The sequence below is a fragment of the Siniperca chuatsi genome, linkage group LG7 (assembly GCF_020085105.1).
Source record: "Siniperca chuatsi isolate FFG_IHB_CAS linkage group LG7, ASM2008510v1, whole genome shotgun sequence".
Classification (NCBI taxonomy): domain Eukaryota; kingdom Metazoa; phylum Chordata; class Actinopteri; order Centrarchiformes; family Sinipercidae; genus Siniperca; species Siniperca chuatsi.
In genome coordinates this window covers 11486906-11513802 of record NC_058048.1, presented here as the reverse complement: position 1 = coordinate 11513802, position 26897 = coordinate 11486906, and the positions used below count along the sequence as shown (strand labels likewise).

The following is a 26897-nucleotide window of genomic DNA, read 5'->3' as shown; positions in this document are numbered from 1 at the left end:
CTGACCTGTACCAACATGCCAAGATTATGTCACGCACAAACAAACTAAATACTCTGAAACCAATGACAAGCTCAAATATAAGTTATAGCCAATATTTTTTGCACATTTACCCAGATGTATCTTTAGTCTCTTTGCATACAAAGTGTATGTGTTGCTAACCAGTGATGAGACAGACACACACACACACTTACACATACACACTACCCTTTTACACATACACATGTTGCAAAAAGTCATGTATGTACACACACAAATTCAACTCCACCACACATACTGAATGAGATAGTCTTTCCTGTAACAGCACTTTGAAACTGAAAAGAAACAGAGAGAGCGAAAAAAAGAAGCAGAGCAAAATCAGTAACTTCTAAAGGTCAAAAACAAAGTTTATGACAAAAACATTTGGGAGAGAGAAAGAGAGACTGATGAGGAAGTTATAGAGGGAGAGGGAGGAAACATTAGTGAACAAATGAGTTCTTCATCTGCACTATGTCAGGTCAAGTAGTCCTTTAATGTTCTGATTATCAGATAAAAGCAACATTTAACATTTACTCCCTGTGTGTGTGTGTGATGTTTGTGTTTTTGTGTGTGTTTATGTGGGCGTTTGTCCATTTGTGTGTCTGTGTCTGCACTTTTGAAGTGGTTGATTTTTCAAATATTATGAATGACATCACAAGATTAAAACGCATTCCCTGTTGCTTAAAAATAACACCATAAGTCAGAATGTGGGACATGTGCAAACATTTGAAAAAGTTGCCACTGTACAGTGCAAACCAATGTCAGGACAGGACCAAATATGGTATAATTTATCCATTTTGAATTCTGTGAGAGTTAAAAAATAAAACTTTTTTAATGGACGGCAAAACTTGACCTAAACAGTGACCAGCTCAAGCATTCTTGTGCTTGTGATAACAGCAGATAGAGAGTCATTACAGAGAAAACACTGCATACTGTGTGAATGGAGTAAGTACTTCTATGCTTAAGAAGTACATTGGCTTTTAGTCTGTTTTTCCAAACTAGAAACATAACTTAGAGTCAGACCCCAACATGGGGTCACCCAAAACAAAGGACATTTAGATTGATATACTGATATCTTTTTGATAAATGTTAAATATATCATAATTACTATATAATCCATGTGCTAGCTACAAATTTAAGGGATCACCAAAGTTATTACAATTCATCCTCAGGGGAACATGAGTGAGTGAACCAAATTCCACAGCTATCCATCAAATAGCTGTTGAGATACTTCAGTCTGGTACAGAGTGGTGGACCAACCGACATACCAACTGACATTACCATCCCTAGACCCACGCCATTAACAAGGCTATAAAATAAGCTTTACTCAAATTTACGTGACAACTTCACAACTGCTGCGGCTGGGGCACATGAGAATTTAGGGGTTTGATAAAACCCTGATTTATGCGATTTACTGAATATATAGGTGCATTTGTGCATGTGTGTGTCAGTGTTTGTCTGTGTGTGTATATTTGTGTCTGTGGGTCCAGGTATCAAGGAGGAAGGAAAAGGGAAAATGATAGCGCTTCATCGTCAGCATATTATTAAAAGCCACAGGGGCATCATTTTTCTGAAGTCCTAAACCCCTGACTAGACCTTTGTGTGAGTGTATACAAGTCAAATCCTCTGTTGTTGCAGCTTAGCAGGCCTGGTATGTGGAACATGAGCATTTCCTGGTTTGGGCGGTAGCGGGGCTTTTCAAAAGGTTTTGATTGGTTGAGAAAAATTATACATAGAGCCAAGCCCTGCTGTGACCTGTTCTTCACCCGGCATATTCCACATACCAAGATCCACCTGCGTCCCCATCTGTGCATGTTTTTCATAAGTGTGTGTGTTTGTGTGTTTTACCACATACTGTAGACACCTACATCAGCTGCTGAGTTAGATGCTCTTTCTCTTCTCTCATTTTCTGAAACTCCACACTGGAATGCTTCAGCTCCTCTCTCAGCACTGTTCACACACACACACACACACACACACACACACACACACACACACACACACACACACACACACACACACACACACACACACAGATTTGAGTTTACTTGACACGTTGAAGATGCTGTAAAAGCTTACAAAAGCTTGCCTGCACATAATGCCGGCTCAAAGCCAGGCTTGTCACCAGAGGCTGTTACACTGCATGATTTACAGAAAGAGAGAGAGGGGCGAAAAGAGACAGACAGGTACAGTAGGCAGAGTTTTCTACCACATTGTTACTTCACACTTGAGCAAAGGAGGAAACCATACACCAAATTAAACTACCCACGAGAGTGACAAGATTGGAAGGGGAAACAAACAAGAGGTGGAGGAGGAGGAACACAAAAGAAAGAAAAAAGTTTCAGAAAGAAACACGAGAGTACCTCAAAAAAGAGGTGAGGAGGAAGAGCGACAAAAACCGTAGGGCTGAAAAGAAACCCAGGGTGGAAAACTGAGACATATGGAAGCAGTTGAAAAGGATAAAGAGAGGAAGAGCAGAAGGAGGGGAGTTAGTTGAGAAGATGGGAGTATGAGGGAATTTGTGCTCAGGGGAAGCCATGAAACAGTACACCACTGTCTGGCAGTCTTTGTTGTTGTGTGTCTGATACAAAGTAGCTGCTGTATTGCTACTGTTTCACTGTTCTTCCCTTCACTGTCTGTTCATTTTCAATGACAGTTATGATACAATGTGTACACAGAAATGAGAATTCTTGGAAACATTTTAAATAAGAAGACATCTGAGTGAGCATGCTGTCGGCTATACTGTCTATGGCTAATTTCTACTTGCTTGAATCTGAACCTGCTATGATCTTGCAAAGGTAGGGGGTGTCATTTTGTTCTGCACATTCAAATTTACATAACAGGTTTCTAGGCCGGTGAATACATTTATTAAAAAACAGACCTGGAAGAAATGCTTAACTGCAATATTTAGGCCTTATGTCAAGCCAACAACTTGTCAGAATGTAGTGCTAGACTTACTGCAGCTCCAGGCACTCCAGACAGGAGTGGATATCACGCAAGAGAAAAGCACTTAAGTTCCAAGTCTGAATAGTGAATAACTCAAGACACGGCACTATTTTCTGGAACCACCATACATAAATATCTTTAGTAGAAATATTTGCATACTGGCCTCTGTTTTCAAGTGAGATAGATACAATGAGACTCAAATCATGACCGTCATAATCATCACCAACCATTATTATCATTATCTTCACCGACATCATCACCAACTTCTCCATTTTCTTCATCAGCTTCATCAGTGGTCAGCTTCACTGATGAATTTAAAAGCAAGTAGAGACAAGAACTGTTCCTATAGGATGTCTTGTACACCATAGAAAATGGCATAAAAAGGTAATGATCATCATAAAAATCATCAACATCAGTGTAATAATCATAGTTAACACTAAATAACAATAGTGAGCGTATGATACCATTCGATTGTATATTGGTTTCTATGTTAAAGGCGTTCCCTGGGTGGAACTACGTTGTGGGAGGATGGTGTACATTTTTTGTCGTCTAAATACAGATCTGTGCTGATTCTTCATTCCTTATTAGATCTACTTTGCAAAAACTCTGAATTGCCCCACTGCCAGAGAAACAGTAAGTTATTACACGTTGTCTACACAGGCTGCGTAACAAAATCAGCATGTCAGCAGCAGCTGCAGTCTTCCATCAGTGTCTAAACAGGATTGTTTGAAACACAGTACTGCTGTGCACCAAAAGTGATGAAGGATTCATCAAACATACTTGTCATGGAGGCCCCCAGGGTTTGATTGCTTCTCTCCCTTGTTTGACAGAGTTATTGGTATGAAAGAGAATGCCTGGTCCATGCATTATATTTCTGTGGTATTTGCAACATATTCTGCATGAGAAACTGAGTTAAGATCAATGGCAAAATTGGTTATTTGGTCAAAACGTTAAATTAATTAATTAAAGCCTGCAAATCAATCGGTTTCTCCCAGGAAGTAGTATTAGCATTAGCATTACCATTAGTATAAGTACTATGCATGAAGCCTGCCCTGCAAAAATGCAGTCACAAAAAAAAAAGCAGACACAGGCTCTGTGAGGGTGTCTGCTGAGTTGTTTGCATGGCCGATAGCCTAGCAGTGTGGGTAGTGGAGTGTGTCAAAGAAGTGTTAAGTGTTTGTATTTGTGTGTGAGAGTGTGTGTGTGTGTGCATGTATGTGTCTACTGTATATTGAGAGTTGTCTGTGAGGGTCCTTCAGAGCGGTGTGGCAGGGCACAGTAGCTGTGGCTCTGGAGCGCTCTCAAACCGATCCAGCAATGTCAGCCTGACATTCTCTTCCTCCAAGTCTTTGTTTTCCTCACTCTCTCTTATTGTTTAACTCTCTTTTGTTCTTCTCTTCCCTGTCTCTCTCCTCTTAGTCTTTCTTCATCTATTTCTTCTTCTTTCTTTCTGTGGCTCTGTTTTCTCTCTCTACTGCTTCTGTCTCTCTTACTCTCTCTCTTTCAGCAGGAAGAGGGGAGTGTAGGAGGTCCTCCTCTAAGCGGCAATACACCGATAATTGCTTTGTGGTCACTGTGACATGACAAGGTCTGCCAGGGTAAAGCAACACACACTCTCACTCACACACACAGACTCAGAAAGACACACACTATAATACAGAACACACAACACTGCATGCACAAAGAACCACTTGCAGAAAGACACACAAGCAGCACAAAAACACACACAGAAACACTCACAAATACACACAGTAACAGACATGTCCAAACAGAAATAACTGTATAAATAACTTGATGGAGCAGAAAGGCTTTGCAATGAAAGAAAACCGGCCGTCTGACTTTCTCTATAGTGCTTCTATTATGTGTCTCAAGGACAAATTTTACAGCAACTTACTGGCAGCTGGCCACCAAGGTACTGTAACACATTTACAGTATTGTTACTGGGCTGGTTGTTTGCAGTGCTGCAGATAAAGTACATGGCCGCCCACCATTGAGTCTGGTTCTGCCCGAGGTTTCTGCCTGTTAAAAGGAAGTTTTTCCTTGCCACTGTCGCCAAGTGCTTGCTCATGGTGAGATTTGTTGGGTCTCTGTAAATAATATTATAAAGAGTATGGTCTAGACCTGCACTATAGGAAAAGTGCAATGTGATAACTTCTGTTATGAATTGGCGCTATATAAATAAATAAATTGAAATTAATTGAATTTTCATTTTCTAAAAGCAAATCACAGTACATAGCTGTAATAAGCAGCATAAATCATGCTTAATCATAAAAAATACATGTACTAGTGTGTTCCTCCCCTTTGACATATTGACCGCCCCCCTTAAGACCAGGGAAGGTTTTAAGTGCAGAGAATTTCTGATAACTTCAGATATTTATGGCAAATCAAAACATAATCAACATAATTAGCCAGGTATCCATGCATTAACATTTATCCATAGAGACTCTTTGCAGTTTTACCACAAATTTGGTGGTTGTAGATGTCTGTACCAATTAAAAAAACATCCAACAAATATACTGCATCATATAATAGGTAGTGCTCAGATGGTTCTTGTGAACTGTTGCATATTGAAGGGTACAGTGTCAATGTTACACAACAGTAAGAAGAAAAGGTCATTGTATGAGCAATCTACAAGATAAAAACTTTAAAAGAGATGCTAAATAGACTAGCTTTGTCTCTGCTCACCACCAGGGACTTTCTCCTGCATGAGCTACTGCCATAGGTAGAGGAGCACACTATTAAATAAACACTCATTGCTAAAGTCAATCTAAACCCATCAGATGTTACAATTCAAGATGAAAAAGACAAAAATCTCAGTATTACATAAACTGTGAAAAGAACAAGGTATACTTACAGTTTCTGTTGAGTTTCATTGTATTTTTAAAAGCTTCTTTCATGTCATTGGCCAGTTTTCCATGTAAGTAGATTCAAAGAAGGGGAGAAATACAGTACCACACACAACAGATGAGCATTTTCACTCACAATTTACTATGTTTCACAGTAACATAGACTATAAATTAACTAATTTCAACATATTTTTAACAATATTTTGCAATTCACAAAAATTGGTCACACACACTCTCTCACACAAACATAAGCACACATAGACACCCGGCGCCTCCAGTTATGCTGGGATTTGCATAATATGAGGCAACGTATAAGGAGCTAGCTGTAAGTAACAGTAATCTACATGATCCTGTGACACTAGAGGGTCCTGTAATCTACAGCTACTTTTACAGTTACCTATTTACACACATACACAGCTGCACCCTGGAATTCTAACAAGAGTCTACATAAATATAATATCACATTCATTCAAAGTGGTTGGGTACCACAAGCATTTCTGGGTGTCTGCCTAGTTTATTAAGCGTAATAAAAGCAATACTTCAAAACCACAGCACCATGGAAAAAACTCATGGAAGTGCTGGATTGCAGAGACCTAGAGGAGTGTAGCTGTTACAGCCTCAAGATTATTTTCACTTAACTAGAATATTATGGAATTACTTTACCATTTGTCCTCCCAGAAACTTACAATATAGTGCCACATGTACAAAGAAACTTGTCTTGTATGAGATGGCTCAGTAATAGTGACTCATTTTAGCTCTACTTCAGATTCCAGCTGGTAGATGTTTGTATGTCATCTTCCAAGGATTTATACATGTTGCAACACAGGTATTTCCTACCTGAACATTTACTTCACTCTTGACAATATTAGTATGGCAATAGTCAGACTACAGGGCTAACAGACAGACGTGGAGACAGTACTGAACAGGCTCACGAAGGGAGGGAAAACCCTTTGCCAAGTTGTGTGAGAACATATTTGATGCTTCTGTGTTGCTGTTGTCACTATCAACACACACACACACACACACACACACATACAAACTTGGCTTCCAGGGAAATAGATACCATATAGTCTAAGAATGGCCCAGGGTGTTGGCAGATGGCTGCGGTTCAGGGATCGGTCATATACACATACACACGTACACACACACACATACAGATTCATACACCTTTCACCTTAATTTCACTGTCAACCCTCTATCCTCTTTTCCAAAGTGTTGAATGAAAACTCCCACACTCTCAAAACTCTCTGTCCATCACCTTCACATCAAGTTGTAAGAGTCAGCTGCTGACATCTGCACAAAATGAACAAAGTAATCATGTTTTCATCTTCCTCTGCTCTCAGTGCTCGTCTTTGTCTTGCTCTCTGTAAAATTCCACACCCCTTGAGGTTGTTCCCTCGTCTCCTCCCTCTTCTTCTCCACCTAACCATAAACCACATTCATCTGTTCACATTAGGCAACCTCCTTATGTTTCTCTCCTTATGTCTTTTTTCCCCCTCTTCTTCTCCTTTCTTCTGCTGTTTGGCGCTAACCACAGAACGCTGAGAGACAGGTAGCACAGTTTAATTGCCAGCTAACGCCCATATCAGTTCGGAGTCATATGCAGGTGACTGGCTAAGGTGTGTGCTTTGAAGAGGTGTACGACTCAGTCCAACAAGGCCCAAGGGTTGCCAAACATTCTGGCCGGGTTCAGGCACATTTTCACTGACATATAGCAGGATCTGATCATAAATACACACAACTATTAAACATTAAATGATTACTATTTGGATAGTTGATTGATTGTTCATTTTTGAAGCAAAAATGCCCAACATTCCCTGGTTCCAGCTTCTCATTTGGGAGAATTGGCGGCTCATGTGATTGTAAATTGAATATCTTTGAGTTTTGGACTGTTGGTTGGACAAAACACTCACACTGGGCTAAATTGTGATGGCCATTTTTCACTATTTTCTGACATTTTATGGACCAAACAATTAATCTATTGAGAAAATAATCTGCAATTACTGTAATCAGTAATGAAAATAATTGCTGGTTGCAGCTCTATATTGATGCATTGATTAATATACTGATAACAGTTGTCTGTTTGTCCTGTCCTGACCCTGTAAGTTCTGTCCATTTCTGTATGCAGTTTAGGGTCCTATAGGTCCAGTGTTATGCTCTGTGCTGCGTCATGTGTAGCTCATCTGGCCCCCCTGGATGTGCTGTGTCTTGTTTTGTTTCACATGTCCTGTTGTGTATCCTGTTTGTCCTGCACTGTGTCTTGTTGGTCTTAATTATTACTGTCACTTGCTTTGTGCTTTTGTGACCTGTAAACACGCGGGACAAAAGTGCAGCTAAATAAGTAAATGAAGATTCAAATGTTAACTTATCACAATAAAACACATTGCAGCTGTTGGAATTTGGTCACTGAAATGATCTGATGCACATATGCAAACCACATGATGCTGAAATGTTTTTGTTTTTCGTGATTAAAATATATATGAATGGTGAAAGGAAATGTAGGCCATCAAATGTAACTACGTTGAATTACACTGTTTATTTTATGCTAAGCCACGAAACCATCAATTTTCGCTACCTAGGCAATAAAATGGTAGATTTTTATATTATTTACATCATCAGGACTACCAACAAATCTGCATTGTGTTTGCCTGTGCTACTAACAGTACTTTTGGGAGACGAGACGCAACTTAATGTAGAACAAAACACAGCATACAACAACATAAAGAACAATATTACCCCTAAGTTAAGTGTCTGAATGTGAATGTGTAGATTTGTTTGGGAGAACCTGTGACCATATGTACTGTGTATGTGTGTTTAAATGCGTGTGTGTCTGTGTGTGTGTGTGCATTCCTGGGTGTGTATTTTAGTGCATCTGTTGGTTCGTGCAGCAGCTGCCTTTCATGCTCACGTCACTGAACAAACATATACTCTCACGGCATCAACACAACCAGCAGACTACTTTCTTTTTCTTCCTCTTCCTCTATCAAATTCTCCAGCAGCTGTTTGGAACGTGCAGCAGAGAGAAAAAGATCCACCCATGAGGTGAGCCGGAGGTTAGCTCTCCATCGGGCATTTACTGTCAACGATGAGCACATACACACACACAGCCTGCAGTTCTGTTCCTCACACTCGCTTTAAAGTTTATAAAAGTTTCATCAATTTATGAACACACACACATTCCTTCCTGCCTAAATCCTCTTTAAAGGTTACAAGAGTTTGTGTAGCGACTGTAAATATACATATATACACACACACACACATATTATAGTCATCCATTGTGGGTGCTGCCCTCAGAACTTAAAGAGTCCACGCTGCAGTAAAACTAATATTTATTCCTGCTGTATGATTACTCGCTCAACTCTCTTTGCCTCCTTTTTTCCCAACATTTCTCTTTCATGTCCGCCCCTGCGCTGTAATTAAATACACAGAAATTACCCTTATACATCTGAATCTCTGTTTCTCTCTCACTGTATCTGTTTATACTTCCTTAAAATGTGAAGCTTATATTGGTGTGTGTGTGCGTTAATGTGTATGTGTGTGTTACCTGAGAACACCTGTGTGCTGTGCTGCAGTAGCTGAGATTTGAAGGCCTGCCAGGCCCCCATCAGCTGGCTGAGGAAACCCCGTACATCTGTGAGCTCACTGCCAGAGGAGCGGAGCGCCAAGAGAGTCGCTCGCAGGGCCTGCTGCTGCCGCACACACACACCTCTGACACACACAAACACACAAAATAACAGCTTGAAAATTCAGTTTGAACAAAACTCCAGGAGAGCATTTAATATTTTGTCTCAAGTAAATTGACAGTATTTAATAGCTATGTCACAGATTGGCTAAAATATCTGAACATTATGGGAGCTGTCACATAAAGATTGAGACAGTACTGTTAACAGCTACCTAGGTAGCTGTTAACAAATGCTGTTAAAGTGACAAGTGTGTGAATACGACGACATTAGCCATTAAAGGTGTGGCTCGGAAAGACTGTACTTGGAATCCTAAACTGGCAGGGAAATTCTTCGTGCTACTCTCTCTCCCTCCTTACCAAATACTTTGACTATGACTCTTAATCCCTAATTGCTCCAGAGGTGTTTATCAGAGTGTAAGAGCAGAAGACTGTGGTTACTGCTCCCTGGTGTGAATGTGTGTAGCTGTGGGCTTTTGAAGCAGAGCATTTCTGGAAAAGAGCATACTTCACGTACTGGGACAACACTGCCTGGATAGAGCAAGGTTTTTTAAAAATGCAGCTGCTCTTTCATTGCAAAGGGTTTTGCCCAGTTGTTAATAAATACTGTATATGTCAAGGCTTAGAAAGTCACATGGTAGTCTCAATTACACATTTTGTGTAGTATTTCAGTCTGTCAGTTCATTTCCATGACATTTAAATATGTGAGACAGATATATGTGGAAGTATATAAACAACACACAAGACCTGAGCCAGCACAAAACAAATTCAGTCTGCAAGTCAACATTTGAGAGCGTACAGACACAGATTCCTAAGAGTAGGATCTTTTTTTTTACGTGCAATCCTGATCCTGTGTGTGCTCGTTTCTATGTTCACTCTTATTTTTCTCGAGGTGTTTTGGCAGATTCTGAGCACTTGAGATTTCAACCATGTTTGACTAGCAAGCTTCAATAGGACACGCCCACATCCGGATGATGGAATCATGTCTTAAGCCGAATGGCCACATGGTCCGGCTGTGTCAAGTTCCTGGTGCGCTAATTATTGTTAAGTAATTTGCCGCTATATACAGGCATTTATATACATTTACAAATAAATGTCACACTTCAGAGACTTGAGCTGCTCTGGCAAAAATGGACCCGGTGCACAAAGGACTTCCTTCTCCTACTCTGCCCCCTCAACCTGGAACACGCTACAGCAGGAACTGAAGCTGTGCAGCATGATCCCCTTAGGGGATTTTAAACTACTTTTAAGAAATCTGGAGAGAGCATCTGTGGGGGTTTGCTCTTGTTTTAAAATCTGACTACCACTTTGTGCAATTTTGCACTTATCACTTTTATGATGTGTTATATTTTGTCTCTGTATTGAATGTCCTGTCTGTAACTTTGTGTTGTATTGCTGCTGTTTAAAATAGTTGAGTGGGAAAAAAGAACAACACTTGAGACACTCTGGTCACGGGATCGGTGGACACACAAACCAACTAGAACGGCAGCAAATTGACTCTGCCATACTGCTTAAAATTAATTGATTTGCCAACATATGAAACAATTTTGTGTCAACAGATTTTGATGAACAAAAATACTGACACCAAACATTTCTTTGTCTCTCCATTTGTGTTATAATGATGCAAAAGGACCCAAATGCAGGACTCCAGGCAGGCAGAATCAAATAAGCAAAAAGCAAGCTGTAATTTAAAAAAAAAAAAAAAAGCTGAAGCAAAAATCCAAGAACAAAGCAGAAGTACAAGAACTAAAAACAAACCGGAATAGTACAAGTAACACAAGCAAGAATACAGCGCAAACACAGACAACCTGATGACTGGCAGAGTGAAGACATGTACTAAATACACAGGTAAGGGAAAGATAACTAGACACAGGTGAAACTAATCAGGGCAGGGCAGACAATCAAAACTTGAGGGAAATAACACAAAGGCAGGAAGTGAAGTACAAAACACAAGAGGAGAGGTGAGTATTACAAAATAAAACAGGAAATGACTAAACTCAAGTCCCAAAACCATGATGGTTTAAAAGCACCACTGTACTACCTTTTATTTTGACAGGAGTCAAACAGGAAGACACTTCACATCCAGGTCAAACTCAACAGATTACACTCTGCTCATCAGTTTGATCTTGTATTCAAAGTAAGATTAAACAGCTAATAATTATGAGCGAGAGAAGCCTTATTGCTTGCTCAAAAGCAGTTACACAATTCCCCTTGTTACACAATTCTCACAATTCTGTCCTTACTCACATAAAAATGCAAATCCCCTCTTACAAATTTGTGACTGAAGCTCTCTTGCAGACTATACTGCAGACTTGCAGACTATACAGCGCATGAATTGTTATGAACTCAGTTATTTTCTCATTTATTGGCTTCCACAAATGTAGGGAATGAATGACAGATAGAAAGAGAAAATTATCATTAATAGAGAGAAAAAGGAGGAAAAACATAAAAGAAATAAAAAGTTGAATATATGAGATAGAGGGAAATTGAGGACTGATGTAACCACAACGTCCTTAAAAAAGGGCACAGCCGTGTTTTACAGCACTCTCCCTTTCCCTCTCACTCCTCCATCTCTCTCACTCTCAAAGAAATATGTTCAGACGAAAAGCACTTTGAGCAACATGAAAGATCACTAGCGCAGCTCACAAAGTCACACACACACACACACACGCACAATCAAGTCACAAACCAACGCAAAGTGCGGACATGGAAAACTAGAGCGCTGGAATAGAACATTCTGTTATTCCAAGAACACTTTTGAAGAAACATGTGGGTGAGAGCACACTGAACAGTTTCCTATTTTCTTAAACACACACACATGTGGGTGCACACATCATGAAAACGGCTGGGTCCTGCGTGCAGAGTGATGTGACAGTTTTTGAGAGCTCAGCAGGGTTTGAGTGGTTGTTGTTTTTCGTATTCAGGGTTTGTGGCTTTAGGTGATCAAAAATGAACGGAGTCAGAGACGAGCCGAGATGGTTTTATAAGGGGAGACTTTGAGCTGCTCCATGGTGCCTGAGAGAGAGAAAGTGTGTGTGTGTGTGTGTGTGTGTGCGTGCAGAGTGGAGGAGAGCATGGGCACTGCTTGTCATGAGAGCCAGTTTTATAATGTCAGATGACATAAATCATAAGGCTGACAGCACCAAATGGAGGAACAGATATGAGCCAGATCTGTCATCGGTGATAAGGCTAAGATAGTGAAAAACAGAGAGAAAGAGACTGCATACATTTGCTCACCCGATGGTTTACTCATTTAGCAGCATTCAATGTCAGCACCCTGATTGAAAAGCACTTTTTCCCCCTGACATCTCATCTGCTCCCTCCCACTCTCTTCTCCTCCACCTCTCTCCTCTGCTCCTCTCCTGTCACTAACTGCTCTCGACTTTCAATCTCTCTCTTTATTTCCAGGAAATAACCAGTGGGCCAGCTGAATTAACCTTCTCTCCTCGTTTTTTTTCCATTCTCTCTTTTATTGTTTTCCCTCTATCATCTCACACAGTTGTTTCCCATCTGCCCTGGCCTTCCTGCCGTGCATCTGGTCAAGGAGCTGACAGCCAATCAGAGTGATGCTCTGTTTTTTCCCCATCTTTTCTTTTTGTGTTTCATCTCCACCCTGCTTTGGCTTTACTAAACCTTTATCACGTAGCCCTACCCCCACTCTCTCCTGTCATTTTATCTTGCTTTGTCTCGTCTCTCTCTGGTTACTTCCTTACCTGAGAGTTTCACCTCGCTGCTTCTCTTTTCCAAGTAACTGCCCTGCCTCCTCCTTTGTGGAAGCTGCTATCGCCAGCCTGTCAAGGAAGAAGAGGAGAGTGGAAGAATGACGGTGAAGAGTCGTGAGCAATATTCACTCATTAGAGACCCTAAGCCTAAAGTAATGCCACTGTACTCCCATGGGGTAAAATTAGCTTATAGATGATGCAATTTTAATGACAGAGAGGAGAGGGTGATCATGATGAAATGGAATGAGATGAAAAATTAAAATGATCCTCAGAGGTAACTGATATAAAGAGATGGGGTCCCCTCACCAGTTCATCTTCTCTTGTTTCAGATCATGTAAAACATAATAAATTATTATTTAAATTTGAGCAGAGTCAGCAAAGCATAAAGACAAAGACTTATTGGGATTGAAGTCCAAAATAGGATCAATTGAAGAGGAAAGAAGAAAGTAACTGAATTACTTTCAAAGAGCTAAAGATCTTCAGAGTAGCTTGGAGGTACAAACATGATACCAGACTGAAGAGTTAGTGTCTGTCCCTATATCCATTACCCAAACTTGCAGTGTTGAGCACTGAATACCAACATGTAGTTATTGGCGGCAATGCGTCCATAAGCTAGTTTTATGACCAACATGAAGAAGTTTACGACATGCTCTTGAATACTTGCAAATACCGCAGGTGTGGGTATTTGGACGAAGCCTTACTCTGCACTGCCTTTCAGCAGACCTTTCAGCCTGATTGATTCCAGACAGGAGCAATCCAATCTGACAGACAGATTCCAGCAAAGAGCAATCCAACAAGACACATAAACAGTCAGATTGTGTGACCTGGACACTTAGAAAACAGAGACAACACATCCTGTTCTTTCCTAAAACACTGACAAAAGTACTGACAGCCAGACAGAGAGAGAAATAAACATAATGAGCAGTAAGTATTACAAGGAGTAGACTAGACGAATAGAGACTAAAACCAGACAGGTAATAATCATGACCAACAAAGCTTAATCAAGAAATGTAATTTCAATGAGATGCAGTGATCCTGCCAGGGGATTTTCTGCTTTTTGGCAGCACTTTAGAAACAAACGTGAGGCAAGCCAATTTGACGGTTTAGGAGAGATGTTTCCAAGATACTGATGCTAGTGATTCCCGTATGATGCGCAGGAGCTCATGTGATTTGTTGTCTTGCGCGGACGAATCTCTGTGGTGAACTTACACTTTACTGATCTGAAATAACATTATATTGAACTATGATATGGTTAACTATATAAGTTGCCAGTGCGTGGTTAACCCTAAAGCTGAGCAAGGCAGCCGTTTTAAAATTATCTATCTAGGAAATGCAGAACAATTCCAAGCAACTGAAAGAGTCTAACTTTATGCTGTTGTTCCAGCCATGTCATATTCGGTTGGTGTTGTAGGCCAAGTTATATTCAAAATATCTCATGCTACGCCAACTGCCGAATAGACAGTGGGCAATCTAGCTACATAGATAGCCTGGTCCTGCTTGCCGGGTTGAAGTAACAATGTCAGTTGTGTTGACACGCTATGTCAAGGACACATACAAAGTCAACAGAAAGACGTGTACACATGGTGATAAGTATTTCACTTACTCCTGTCCATTTTTACTACAGTGGGGAATTCACTGGCATCATTATCTAAATACTGCTACTTTAGTGACCCCAAAACACATGATCAGCCTGGAAAAGTGAATCCAAGCTTAAAGGTCCAAGTGATTCAGAGCTTTCAACTGCTACATATGACCACTTGTTATCACATTTAGGTCATGTGATGACATCTGAGCCAGCTCCATTTGCTGAATGAAGATACAGATAAAAGCTCAGAATCACTAGTAAGTGGGCCTTTCAGCTTAGATTCTCTTCACCACATATTGCTCCCAAAGGTCAAGAGTGATCATCCAAGTGAGAAGAAGCAGTCACAGAGCAGCAGTCTTATTTGTAGAATAGGATCATGCTCTGTTGGTTGCATTCTGATTTGTGATATATAACAGATGTGCAAAATCGCAGTTTATATGTGTATGTGTGTGCAAGAGTGAGCATTTTCGGGACTGAAATTGACAATTGTTTTAATGCATAATTTTATTTCTTTGTTGAGAAATGGTATGTTTTTTTGTTTAAATATCTTGTATATATGTCCTCTTTTTCTTTCTCTATAAATGTCGGTTCTGTGTTTGTTCATGTAATATATTCGTGCTGCTATTTTGCCCTGAACTGAAAGATGCTTATTTGCAAGAGACCATCCTTGTCAAATAAAAATCCCTGTTTTCTCTTAATGAATTGCGTGTACAGTAGCGATGCTGAGAGCAGAGTGGTGAGAATGGGTTGAGCAAGTGTGCATGTTTCTAGTGATCCTGTCAGTGTGTGTGTGTGTGTGTGTGTGTGTGTGTGTGTGCGTGTGCGTGTGTGAGACAGAGCAAGTTACACTTTTTACTGTGTATTTTAGCCTGTCTGTATGTATGCCACTTTCTGACCAAGTCTGGGTGAGCCTGTGATCCTGTGTGTGTTTGTATCCGTGTGTGTGTGTGTGTGTGTGTGTGAAACGTGTGTATTTGTGCGTGCATGCCTTTGCTTTTCGAGTGATGGCAGCCCAGACTCCCACTGTTCACCCATCTGTCCCCACCAGTCCCAAAGCGAGATCAGAAAGAACACTGCCTAGAGAGGGGGGTGTGTGTTTGCGTGAGTGTGTGAATTTTGTGTGTATTTTGAATACGAATCTGTGTGTGCTTTGTGTGCGTGAGCTTGAGCTCCTGTTCCCAGGGCAGTGGCTGTCAGTGGAATAACTAGGTAGCGCAGTGCCAGTGAGTGCGTGCCAGATTAGAGTACCCCCTACCAGCAGCCCAAATCAACTGCCTCATGAGGACATGTTATACACACTTGCACACACACACACACACACACACACACACACACACACACACAGGACACGCAATACAGTCATGCACACACATGATCTGCCAGCCACAGTGTTATCGTGACCTACCAAGTCAAATCGTTTTTCTTTTTTGAGTGTGTATGAGTCAGTTTTTAGTTTCGTGCTCCTTCATATTTTCAGAGATTTGGACTGAAGGTCAACATAACAAAGCCAAACTTAACTTCTCCTAGTAAGCTTATTTTAAGCCCCAGACTGTGTACAAAACGTACTGTGTTATTATGTCTGTTTATCCTAGTTTTAGTACTGGGGTGATTGTAATTTTGCTATTGCTGGCCTTTAACTTTGGGACATCCTTCTCCTAGTAGATTATGCAAATCAACCAACATCTACAAATAATAGCTTCAAGGCCCGTCTTTAAATGTTTGTGATGTTTTATTTCTTGCATTTACTAGTTTACTGTGTGAGTATCAATGTGTACAACAACATTTTACCATTTTATCTATTATTATTTTTCTAGAAACACAACCACAGAAGGTGCAGTTTTTACTGGGAATCATCAGTGGTGCCCTCAAAACAAACAGCCAAAACAATTTGGTGTAATTCCTTGTTCAGCCACAAGAGACCATCTCTCAACAGTGATCACACACTGGAGCTGTAACGCTGGTATTTACCTTGAAATGATTGACAAGCATTTACTGTTCCAGGCCTTTTGACATTGGTCAGGGTGAGTCTGATATAAAGCTATTAAGCAATAACTTGAGTGCAAGTCAGTGTAAATGTGGTCGCATATTTATGTGTGTGTGTGTGTGTGTGTGTGTGTGTGCAGGCATTTTCTGTCATTATAAGAAGTGACATAAAAGCTTCCCCATATCAAAGTGTCATCTGTTCGCCCACTGTGTGTGCGCATGTGTGTGAGTTAAAAGAGCGTTTTGATCGACACCATGGCAGGGCATTCAAAGCTAAAAGTCATTTTACTTTGACCAAAAAAGGAGCACAAACAGAACGTAACACACCTACGCCCCAAAGACAAATACATTCACACACACTAACTCACACAGAGTGTATGTACAGCTTTCAAATGTTTCTAAAATCAAAAAGCTGATTTTAGAAACATTTTGGGCTTGGGCTGGTTACATTTTCTGATGAAAACATTAAGCAATTTAATTAGATCAATGCCTCATCAATTAACCATAATCCTTTACTGTTGTTTACTGTGTGTGTGTGTGTGTGTGTAGTGCAACACCTGTCTGTATATATTTTGTTTTCAAGTTATCTGGTAACCATGTCAGGGAGGCCAATGATTGTGATCATCAAAATAGCCCACATGCGCACACATATACAGTACATACACACAAGTACAAAGTACAAGCACAAACAATGATATCATATTATGGCTAACTGAATTAACTCGAAGGATATGAAAATGCATGTGTCCTCCAGCTTGTCAATTTTAATTCAAATTCAGAAAAGCAACACATCTCTGTGTTTCATTTGTATGTGTGGGTTGCTATGCTACTGTTCCAACATGTTATTGTTGATTACCAAATAAACTTTGTCATATTGTGAGTGTGTGTGTGTGTGTGCATTAATATTGTTGTTTTTGTTTATATTGTTGTCATGAGCCCCACAGTAAAGTTGAGTCACCATTAGAGCTGAATAGAGGTCATCTTCTACCAGGGAGAGTTCTCCTCCAATGCAACTAAATTACACACAACACAGACACAGTAGTGTGTGTGTGTGTGTGTGTGTGTGTGTTAGTCTGTCTGTTTGATGTGGTAATGTGAACTTGAAGTTGGATCTGTGCTAATACCTCACATGCTGGCTTTGAAGGCTGTTTGATTCTGTACATAGTATACTTGACATATTACCTAACACATACACACACACACACACACACACACACATACAGAGGGGGAGAAATAGTATAGTGATTTGTGTATTATTTCTGTGGTTGCTAATGGAAACCAGAAATTGAAGTAAAACCACATGAGTACATAACTAATTTGCCATAAAGTACTTCCTTGTTACAAATGGATGCCTTTCTATTTGTCATCCATCATTTGTCTCTCCTTTCCTCCCGCTCTCCCACCTGCAAGTCGTCTTATCACTGTTACAATCCAGCTCCAGGTGTGTGTGTGTGCGTGTGTATGTGCTCTCACACATTTCTATGATTCATTCTTCATAACTGCCAAATCTAATTTTTGTTACTGTGCGCAAGAGTGATTATCCGACCCAATGCAGGTGTATACAAGTGTGTGCAGGCGCATGCACACACACACACGCTCAGACAAATACACACACACAGTCGGGTACAGATGCAAACAGTCTCACACCCCAGACACACTGTTTGGATCAAGACTGAGACCAGACAAGGGGAAGCCAGCAGAGCGTATCAAATTCCCAGACACTTCTCCACTGCACCATAAGCATGCGCACAAGTTACATGATATGTTTCAACCTGTCGTCAGTTAGATGAGCTCTGTCTGTCCATTCCTGTTAATCAGTTTCTTTACCAAGGGCTAGTTTTTACCCCTTGGAAAGTTTCCCCTTGGTAAGTTTTGATTGACATGTAAATGACATTCAACAGATTACCCAGCTAATGAAATATAGAGACAGAAAGACAAAGCGTACCATATGGGTGTATTTGAGAAGGCTCAAACTGTGATGACAACCTATGCCAAGTGTAGGGTTGGGGTTCGATTGCATTTTATTGATACCAAATCCAGTATCTAATCCATTTATCAAAGTCTGAATCCTTCTGATTCCCTTATCAAATTTAATTCGATTTAACTTTTAAAGTTAAGAACTCTGTAATCACTGTTTGTTGGCTGAAATGATAAAAAACTGTTTTTAATGTTCACAGCCTGTAGCTACAACTTGAAAATGAGGTGAACAGCATATGATATGAAATGTTGATTAATGTTGTAGCAAGAGCAGCACATCATCAGTGTAAAAGCAGAAGCTTCAGTCCTGTATTGATCAAAATAAAAGCATATCTGTTCCATAAGATGCGTGTGAGTTGAACGCCTTTGAAACGCATTCTGTGTAGACAGGGTGTTGCTTTGCACTGGAATCTGGGAGTAGTTACACACTCTGACCTAAACTTCATTTCAAAATATAATAAGAATAAGAAACCTCATGTCTACAGCTGACCTATAAAATCAATCAATAGTAATGTGTTGATGATCCATAGGCAGTTTTGCACATGTGGGGATGAATAATAGTGTACATTTACCAGGTACATTGCATTACTATCTTAACAGTTAAGTGTAGTTATCTTGATTGATGGATAATGTGAGACATTCTTTTGCCTTCTTTTGTCTATTTGCCTTTGAGAAATGTTGGCACCAAGTTGGATATTTTTAAGAAAGAAGATTCAAAGTCAAAATTACAACTGGAATGTTGACATGAATGGTATTTACAAATCATAAACTGATATATAAGGATGACTCTAATGTGACGTGAACATTGTATATGTCTATTTCTATTTCTCTTCACCCCCGTCTTCCAGCTCATCTGTGTTTGATCTTGTCTAGCAGGTGACAAAATCAGATTTAATTGCACTTTGCACATTACTGCCCTTCTCACCTTGCTTTCCTCATGTCACAAACACACATGCTGTTTGACAGGTGACAGTTCGATCAGGTTTGGTTTGTATGGAGAGTGTGTTGTTATCAAGCTACCAGTCAGGCTCTCCCGCTACATACACCACAATCACTTCTCTCTTCCTATCAGATTAGCACAGGATCAAACAGCTAAATCAGATATAGGAAGAAAGCGATGGCATATCAAGAAAAGAAGAGGACAACCTGTGTGTGTGGGTTTGGTTGTTGTAGGTCAGTATAAGGATCTCTAATCAAAACTGTGTTAATAAAAAACTGGCTCAAGTCCAAAAGCAGTATCGGAAAAGCCAGAAACTTTGTTTAAGTACCTGCTGGCTAAAAACTGTGTAAAATCTATTGTCCTCTTATGGTAAATTGCATAATCTCCCAACAAAAGCTGTATTAAGTCTCTCAGAAAGGGAGGGGAGGGCCGTCAATCATACATGCGTCTCACATAACAACAGAGTCACACTCCTGCTGTGTAGCCAGCCATTCAGAACATCCTCATTAACTCCCACTCGCATGACATCTTTCCCTATTTCTCTCTCCTTCTTTTGCCTTTTAATCTGTTCATTACCACCTGTGTGAGTGATGGTGTACAATTGCAGCAAAGTACTGGCAAATTGCTGGTGTAAGTGTTTAGGGATCAACAGAGAGAAAAAGAGAGGAGAGTGAAAGAGCGTGATTAAAAAGCAAATTAGTTTGTAAACATGTGAAGAAGGTAGAAGACTGAATTATAATAAGATATTTCATTCAATTGAAAAAAGAAATATTGCATATTTGAACACAAATGAACATTGAGATATATAAAGAGAGATAAGGCAAATGATAAAAGCATCTAAGATGGCAGATAGATAAAGCAAGAGAGAGAGAGAAGACAGGCACAGAAAGACACAAAGAAAGACTGAGAAAGAATCTACTGCTGTTAGTCCATGCTGGCCTCTCACACATCACTGTGCCGTGCATCAGTATCCCTGACTGAACTTTGACCTCCTGAACCATGCTTGGCCCAAAGGCTCCAGAGCACAACTGTGCACAGCATGTGTTTGTTTTTGTCTGTGTTTGCGTGTGTTTTTGACTTAGTGAAGAGGCAGTGTATGAGAGAGATGATAAGCTTACATTAGACCAGACAGTGGATTGGCTTGCCAGTCTACCATACACATAACAACATACGGACAACCTGAAACCCAGCAAGCCATATGAGCTTGAGCCTACACATTCACGCACACACAACCGCTGAAAAAATTAAAGCAGAATATCCGCTATGAACTAATCCATGCTCTATGTTTAAGCCTGGCTTGACATTTCTATACTGCAATTTCTTGTTATATATTGCCCAACATAAACACAAACATACAGTATATATATGTATTTAAATATATGTATTTATCTATATATTTGCTGTCATGGTTTCTACCAGTTCTTAATTTTAGTATTCATCATTCTCCCCATTGCCTGTTGTATGTCACTGACCTCTTCTGTCATCTCTGCCATGCCCTCCCTTCTTCACTCCTATATAACAGACACTCAAAGTAGTTTACTTTGTAGCGAGCACTAAATTAAGATTTTGGACACTTATATATCATCATCATTTTGTGTCATTTAAGTGAGTGTAACTTTAATTTTCACACCTATAAATTGCACTGTGGGATTGTTAGCAGAAAGTAGAGTACATGCAGACACTGGCTGCATTCAAAATCACTACCTTTTTACTATATCCAATATATTTGCTGTCTACCATTTTAATTGAGTGTCCGAATTCTCAGTCTATCCACTATATAGTGCCCTCAAAAATTTCACAGTGGAACAAAAAAAGTAGTCTCCACGGCATGTTCACTACTTTCTGCTAACAATCCCAAGTTACTGCTCACTATCGAGTGTATATAGGGAGTAGTGAATGAGTGATCAAGGTCATTTCAGACACAGGCACTACTTTTTTCCATTTATGGAATTTTTGACGGCACTATATAGAGCATACATTTCATACCCAGAACACAGATAAAATGGCAGAGGGTACGTATAGGGCACTATTTAGTAAATGGGGAGTTGAGAAATTTAGTACACAGCCCTGATCTCCACCTGTCTACACTCCTACCCCTCTTTCCCCTAATTAGCTCTCCCAGCTTATATACTGGCCACGACGCCTCAATTCTCTGCAAGATTGTTTATTGTGCTTTTGCCTACATCAGACCACCCGATTTATCAGTCTAGCTATAATAACCACCACAGGAGGAAGGACTAAAAATTTGCGGCGAAAAGCTAAGAGGGTATTTGTTGAGAATTATTCAATTTTGACGGAGCATTTCTATTTTAAACAGGCACTGCTTTTCTAGCCTTTACGGTACTGGTTTACGGGCCCATGAGTCAAGTCAGTGAGTGTGATACACAAACAGGGAGCGACAAGACGAGTTGGAGAAATAATGCCGTGCTCTAAAAAGAGAAAAGTAGTTAGCGGAAACAGAGCTTTTAATCAAGAATGGACAGACGCTTACATGTTCAATCTTCCCACAGGCAGTTCAAAACCAGTATGTCTAAGTTTGGAGACTGTGGCGATTATTAAAAGCAGCAATACAGGTGCAGGTGTGCGTGCATGGTTACATACACTTGTGTGACTCTGGGATTCAGAATGGTGTCATTGTTTTGTATTTCAACAGGGCAGTCTTCAGATGTTGTGGGCTATTCATAGCAGTCTCCTGAGTCACGGCATGCAAGCATTTTATACATATTTCCCAGAAACTTAACTTAGCCTTTGATGGCTGTTTGATTACGGACACCTGCTATTTGATTACCAACACTATAAAGCTGATGTAAGTGATACAACAGGAATCTTCACCGCCTGTGTGCTTGTGTGTGTGTGTGTGTGTGTGTGTGTGTGTGTGTGTGTGTGTGTGTGTGTGTGTGTGTGTGTGTGCGTGTGTGTGCGCGTGCACATGTGTGGTGTGTGTGTACACCATAAGTCATTTAATGTGGGTAACTACACACACACACAAACACAGAAATACTTTCTTAGAAGATGATGTGTACATGACTTGAACTTGAAACTGGGCGTACTAAGTGGAGAAAGTTAAACACAAGTAAAACAAGTAGCAAGAAAAATTAAGTGAATAAATAAAGTGTAAATAAAAGAAAAACTATAAAAAATACTAAATGGGATGTATTGCTATATAAAAGAGCTCTGACGTTCGTAATTATCCTGAGATTAACTGATGCCTATTTTAATTTATTTAAAAGACCATTTTTGGTGCATAATTAAATTCCCTCGAATAGCTTTGTACGGCCTCCAGAGAACATGACTGAACCTGTTGCGTTCAGCTGAGATACAGAACATGTGTAGGTGGGGAGAGAAATAGCAATAAATGATGGAATAGTAATGAAGAGAAAAGGACAGAGCTGCACCCATTATTTTAAATTGCCACATGGCTCTATTGCATTGTGGTCTATTGAGACCACTTTCAATGGAGAAAATGGTCTTTTGGTTTCCGCCTCTGCGACTGTTTAATGTTGATGTGGGTATCGAAAGAAGCCCTTCCTCTCTAATTCTTAGGGTCTGAGACTTACAGTATAACTAGCCAGTCTTCCAGCCATACAGACACTGAACAGCCACCAATCAGAAAAATATGTTAGAACATTGACAATAAAGACTATATGCTGTTATCAAAAAATGTCATATATAGACTTGATATGGCCCAGTATCCTAACATCACCCTATTAATTGAAGATGGAGCAGACCAATCAGCCAATAAAATAGTCTGTAAAACACATAAAGCGATTCACAGCAATCAAAGGACAAGGTGTCTACTACTCATCAGTTGCCTAAGAAGGGAGACACTATGTGCACACAGCTTAGCTAAGATAACTAAAACCTTGGGTAACATTCCTTGTTGATTAGGATGCCAAATGCTTTTTAAGAGCTGCTTTAAGCCTGCATAATGCACTTTTAATGTTATATTAAGCCTCCAGTCATAAGGCATTAGAGAAATCATCAAAACATGTTATAAGGTCAAGTACCATAAATGCTTACACTTGCATGGAAAATGTTACCAAAATGTAGACAAAATACAAGTGTGCTGTTCTTTACATGCCTTTGTGCTTTTCTTTCAAAAATTGGGCTCTTGGCTGAAAATCTTCTACACAGTATTAATGCTGAATATCTAACTTATCGCCTATTACAGTTATATGTAACTATTTTGTATTGGTCAAGTATGTTTTGTGGGAAACAAACAAAGTTTTACAAAGATTTTATCCTCATCATGGAGTGCCGTTGCATAGAATGAGGGTATAAGGACCACAAGAACAAACGGATGTAATGGAGAGAGTTATAATCATTTTTAAGTCTGGCATGTAGAGTGTTGCAAACAAGCTAAAATAAGCATTTCCGTAGACCTCTATTCTCTCTTGCTACGTTATGAAAGTGACAAGTTTATCTTTTGTCCACCAAACACCTCAACACATCCTGATACTAAAATACAGACTTCCCCCTCATGTATCATTTCTGGACACTGACTTAAAGTGGAATGCAGCAATGAGGTCTAATTTTATTTTTTTACTAAATATAAGCAAGAAATATATTTTCAATTCTCTGATAAAATGAGGAGGATGTTTGTCAAACATATTATTTCCTCTCAGATTAAGTCAGCTGCTTACAACAGTGTGTATGAGTGTGTTGTTGAGCAAAACAATTCCTGCCAGTGAATAAACCTAATAAAAACTGTAACAGTCTTGTTTCACGGAAATTAAATTGAAACGCTTGCGATTTAATAAGTCACATATCTATTTTCCCTTTTCTAGGTACTGGATGATGGAGGCGATGAAGATGACAGTGGAATATTTAATTCTACAGCAAGGTTTGTGTCAGAGATGCACATGCACACACCAGATAGTGGGATACATGTCTGATTTGTCTGTGAGGGTGTTTGTGTGTTTTTGGGTTAACAGCATGAGTCACAGGATAATTGCCCACATGAAGCCTGGCATTAGAGATCATTTCACACCAGGAACAGGAAGTGCAGACAAACACATACAAACCTCACCTCTCTTCCAGCTGTTGGAGGTATTTTCTCAGCTCGACTAAATTTTTATTGGCCTTTTGAAGTGCGTCACTCAGAACTTTCTCTCTCTCCTCAGTCTTCCTCTCCAGCTCTTCTCTCTGCTTCCTCAGTCTCTCCGCCTCTAAGTCTCCCAGCTCTCTTCTAAGCTGTCTCTCTTTTTCTTCACTGAATTTCTGACACTCCTTTTTCATCTCTCTCCTCTTCCTCTCATACTTTTGTTCAAACTCCTCTCTCAAAGCTCTCTCTGTGTGTTTGTTCCTCTCTTCTAGCTCTTCTCTTGTGCTTTTCTCTTTCTCCTCTGTCTGTCTCTGCATCTCCAGGTGAAGTGACCCCTCCCATTCCAGCCTGCCCAGCTCCAGTGCCTCTCGCTGGGCCTTCTCTCTCTGGGCGGTCTCTCTCAGTTCCTGGAGCTCAGCCTCCAACTGAGCCAGTCGGGTGTGGAGCTGATGGAACTCATGGAAAATGAGGTAGCTTACACCACAGTAACAACACACTGTCTCACTGCGCTCCATCTGCAGGGAAAATACATACAATTTGTTGTAAATGATACAATTTGTTGTAAATGATAATAATAATATTAATTTAGAATAAACAGGTGGCTTTATCCTTTTGGCAAGCAACTTTACATAGCCACATTGTAGACTCTGAAATTTAAAGCCTCTGAAAAGTTTCAAATCACATCCTTAGGTATTATTTATGAAGAATTTAACGCTCAAAACTCAGAAATAATCAGGACTGTGTGGGTGTAGTTAGATCAGATTTGATGGACAGTGTGACATCACCTTTTTCCAATTGATCCCCACTCACTTTAAACCCCCTCTTCATTTGTCATAGTTAAAGATGATTGAGAAAATATATTTTTAGGACCGTTAAAACAAATGGCTGGCCAAAATAAGATAGAATACACCTAATATTTAAAAAGGTGAAGCCTATCACTGGTGCTCTTTTGTTTAATGCTGTGGAAATAAAGTTGGTACAATTAGCTAACTGATTAATCAAAATGGACATGACACTGACATAGGCTATTGACAGCAGCATTCAAAACTGGTTACGCTGATGTGAACAGTTAACTCATTACTGTAGGATTACATCATTTGTTTCTATTTCATTCAGTACTTTTTTAGTTTTGGTTTTTGGTTTTAAGATAGTTGGATTAATATGAGTATGTGTAATACCACAGCCTGTTGGTTAGCACATTATAGACCTTTTTCACGGCAGAAAGTTTAACTTGTCATAGCAGGAAAAGCACAAGTTAAACAAATTTCATTAACGAGTATGCACAACAAAAGGACCCTGGAACCAGTACATCTAAATGGAATTCAGTCATTATCAATTACACCTGTGTTTGTTCTGCTATGACATCACAAAATGTCTGCTGTCCTTGTTTACATCCTTGTTTTTACAGTTGGAGGAGTTAAAAATAACTTCAATGGTAAAGACACAGTGATTATTGTCATGTACACACTATCTACACTATCTCAGACAATTGTTGCAGATTCAAATATGACAAACACTGATGAGTCTTTCTCCAGCATTGAATGAAGTGTGGCTATTCAAGAATAAAGTATTTTAACTTGTACTGAATATTATCTATATAAGCAAATTCTACTATACATGTGTTAGTATAATGAGTACTTTTTTTATGTGTTAAATATTATATAAATCAATGTATGAATAAATATAATATAATATGAACTATATATTGCTTTTTATCAGGGAATGAAATTGAAAATGAGTGTAGAAATAGCATTCAGTTTTGTATGGCTTATTGTATGGGGCCTTTACAAGTGAAGTATCAAAGCTGTCTATAAAAACATTTAGACTGACAACTACAGGCCCCATTATCCATCAAAATCAGTTGCAACCACTGGTGTCAAAAACATCTTTTTATCTGTCAGCAGTTCAAAGCTGAGGAACACAGATACTCTTATCCCTCCTTCAGATATTGTTTTTGCTGCTGTCTGTTAGAAAAAACATTTCCCAAAATTATCTTTCTATCTCTGTGCGTGTCAGTGTATTCTCTCCAAGCTGTTGTCACTTCTCTCAGGCTTATGAGGGATAAGATCACATCCCCCGAGCTTTCATCTTCATGATGATATGTGGCAGAGAGGCAGCTGAAATTTGGATGACATGCTGACAGCTTCCATGTCAGAAAGC

At 39.7% G+C, this 26897-nt stretch overlaps 1 protein-coding gene across 4 annotated transcripts in view; it reads right to left on the bottom strand.

Moving 5' to 3' along the window:
- Window positions 1-26897, bottom strand: part of lekr1 (leucine, glutamate and lysine rich 1) — a 76127-nt gene that overhangs the window by 28031 nt on the left and 21199 nt on the right. The window contains exons 3-7 of one of the 4 annotated variants that reach the window (XM_044203176.1): window positions 24723-25252; window positions 13200-13277; window positions 9352-9515; window positions 5816-5851; window positions 1884-1965 (exon numbers count right to left, since the gene is read on the bottom strand). In XM_044203176.1, coding sequence (XP_044059111.1) covers window positions 1884-1965; window positions 5816-5851; window positions 9352-9515; window positions 13200-13277; window positions 24723-25252 — 890 coding nt within the window. Of the gene's footprint in view, window positions 1-1883; window positions 1966-3188; window positions 3267-5815; window positions 5852-9351; window positions 9516-13199; window positions 13278-24722; window positions 25253-26897 lie in introns of all 4 variants that reach the window. The other 3 variants (XM_044203175.1, XM_044203177.1, XM_044203178.1) reach the window with 3 other exon arrangements.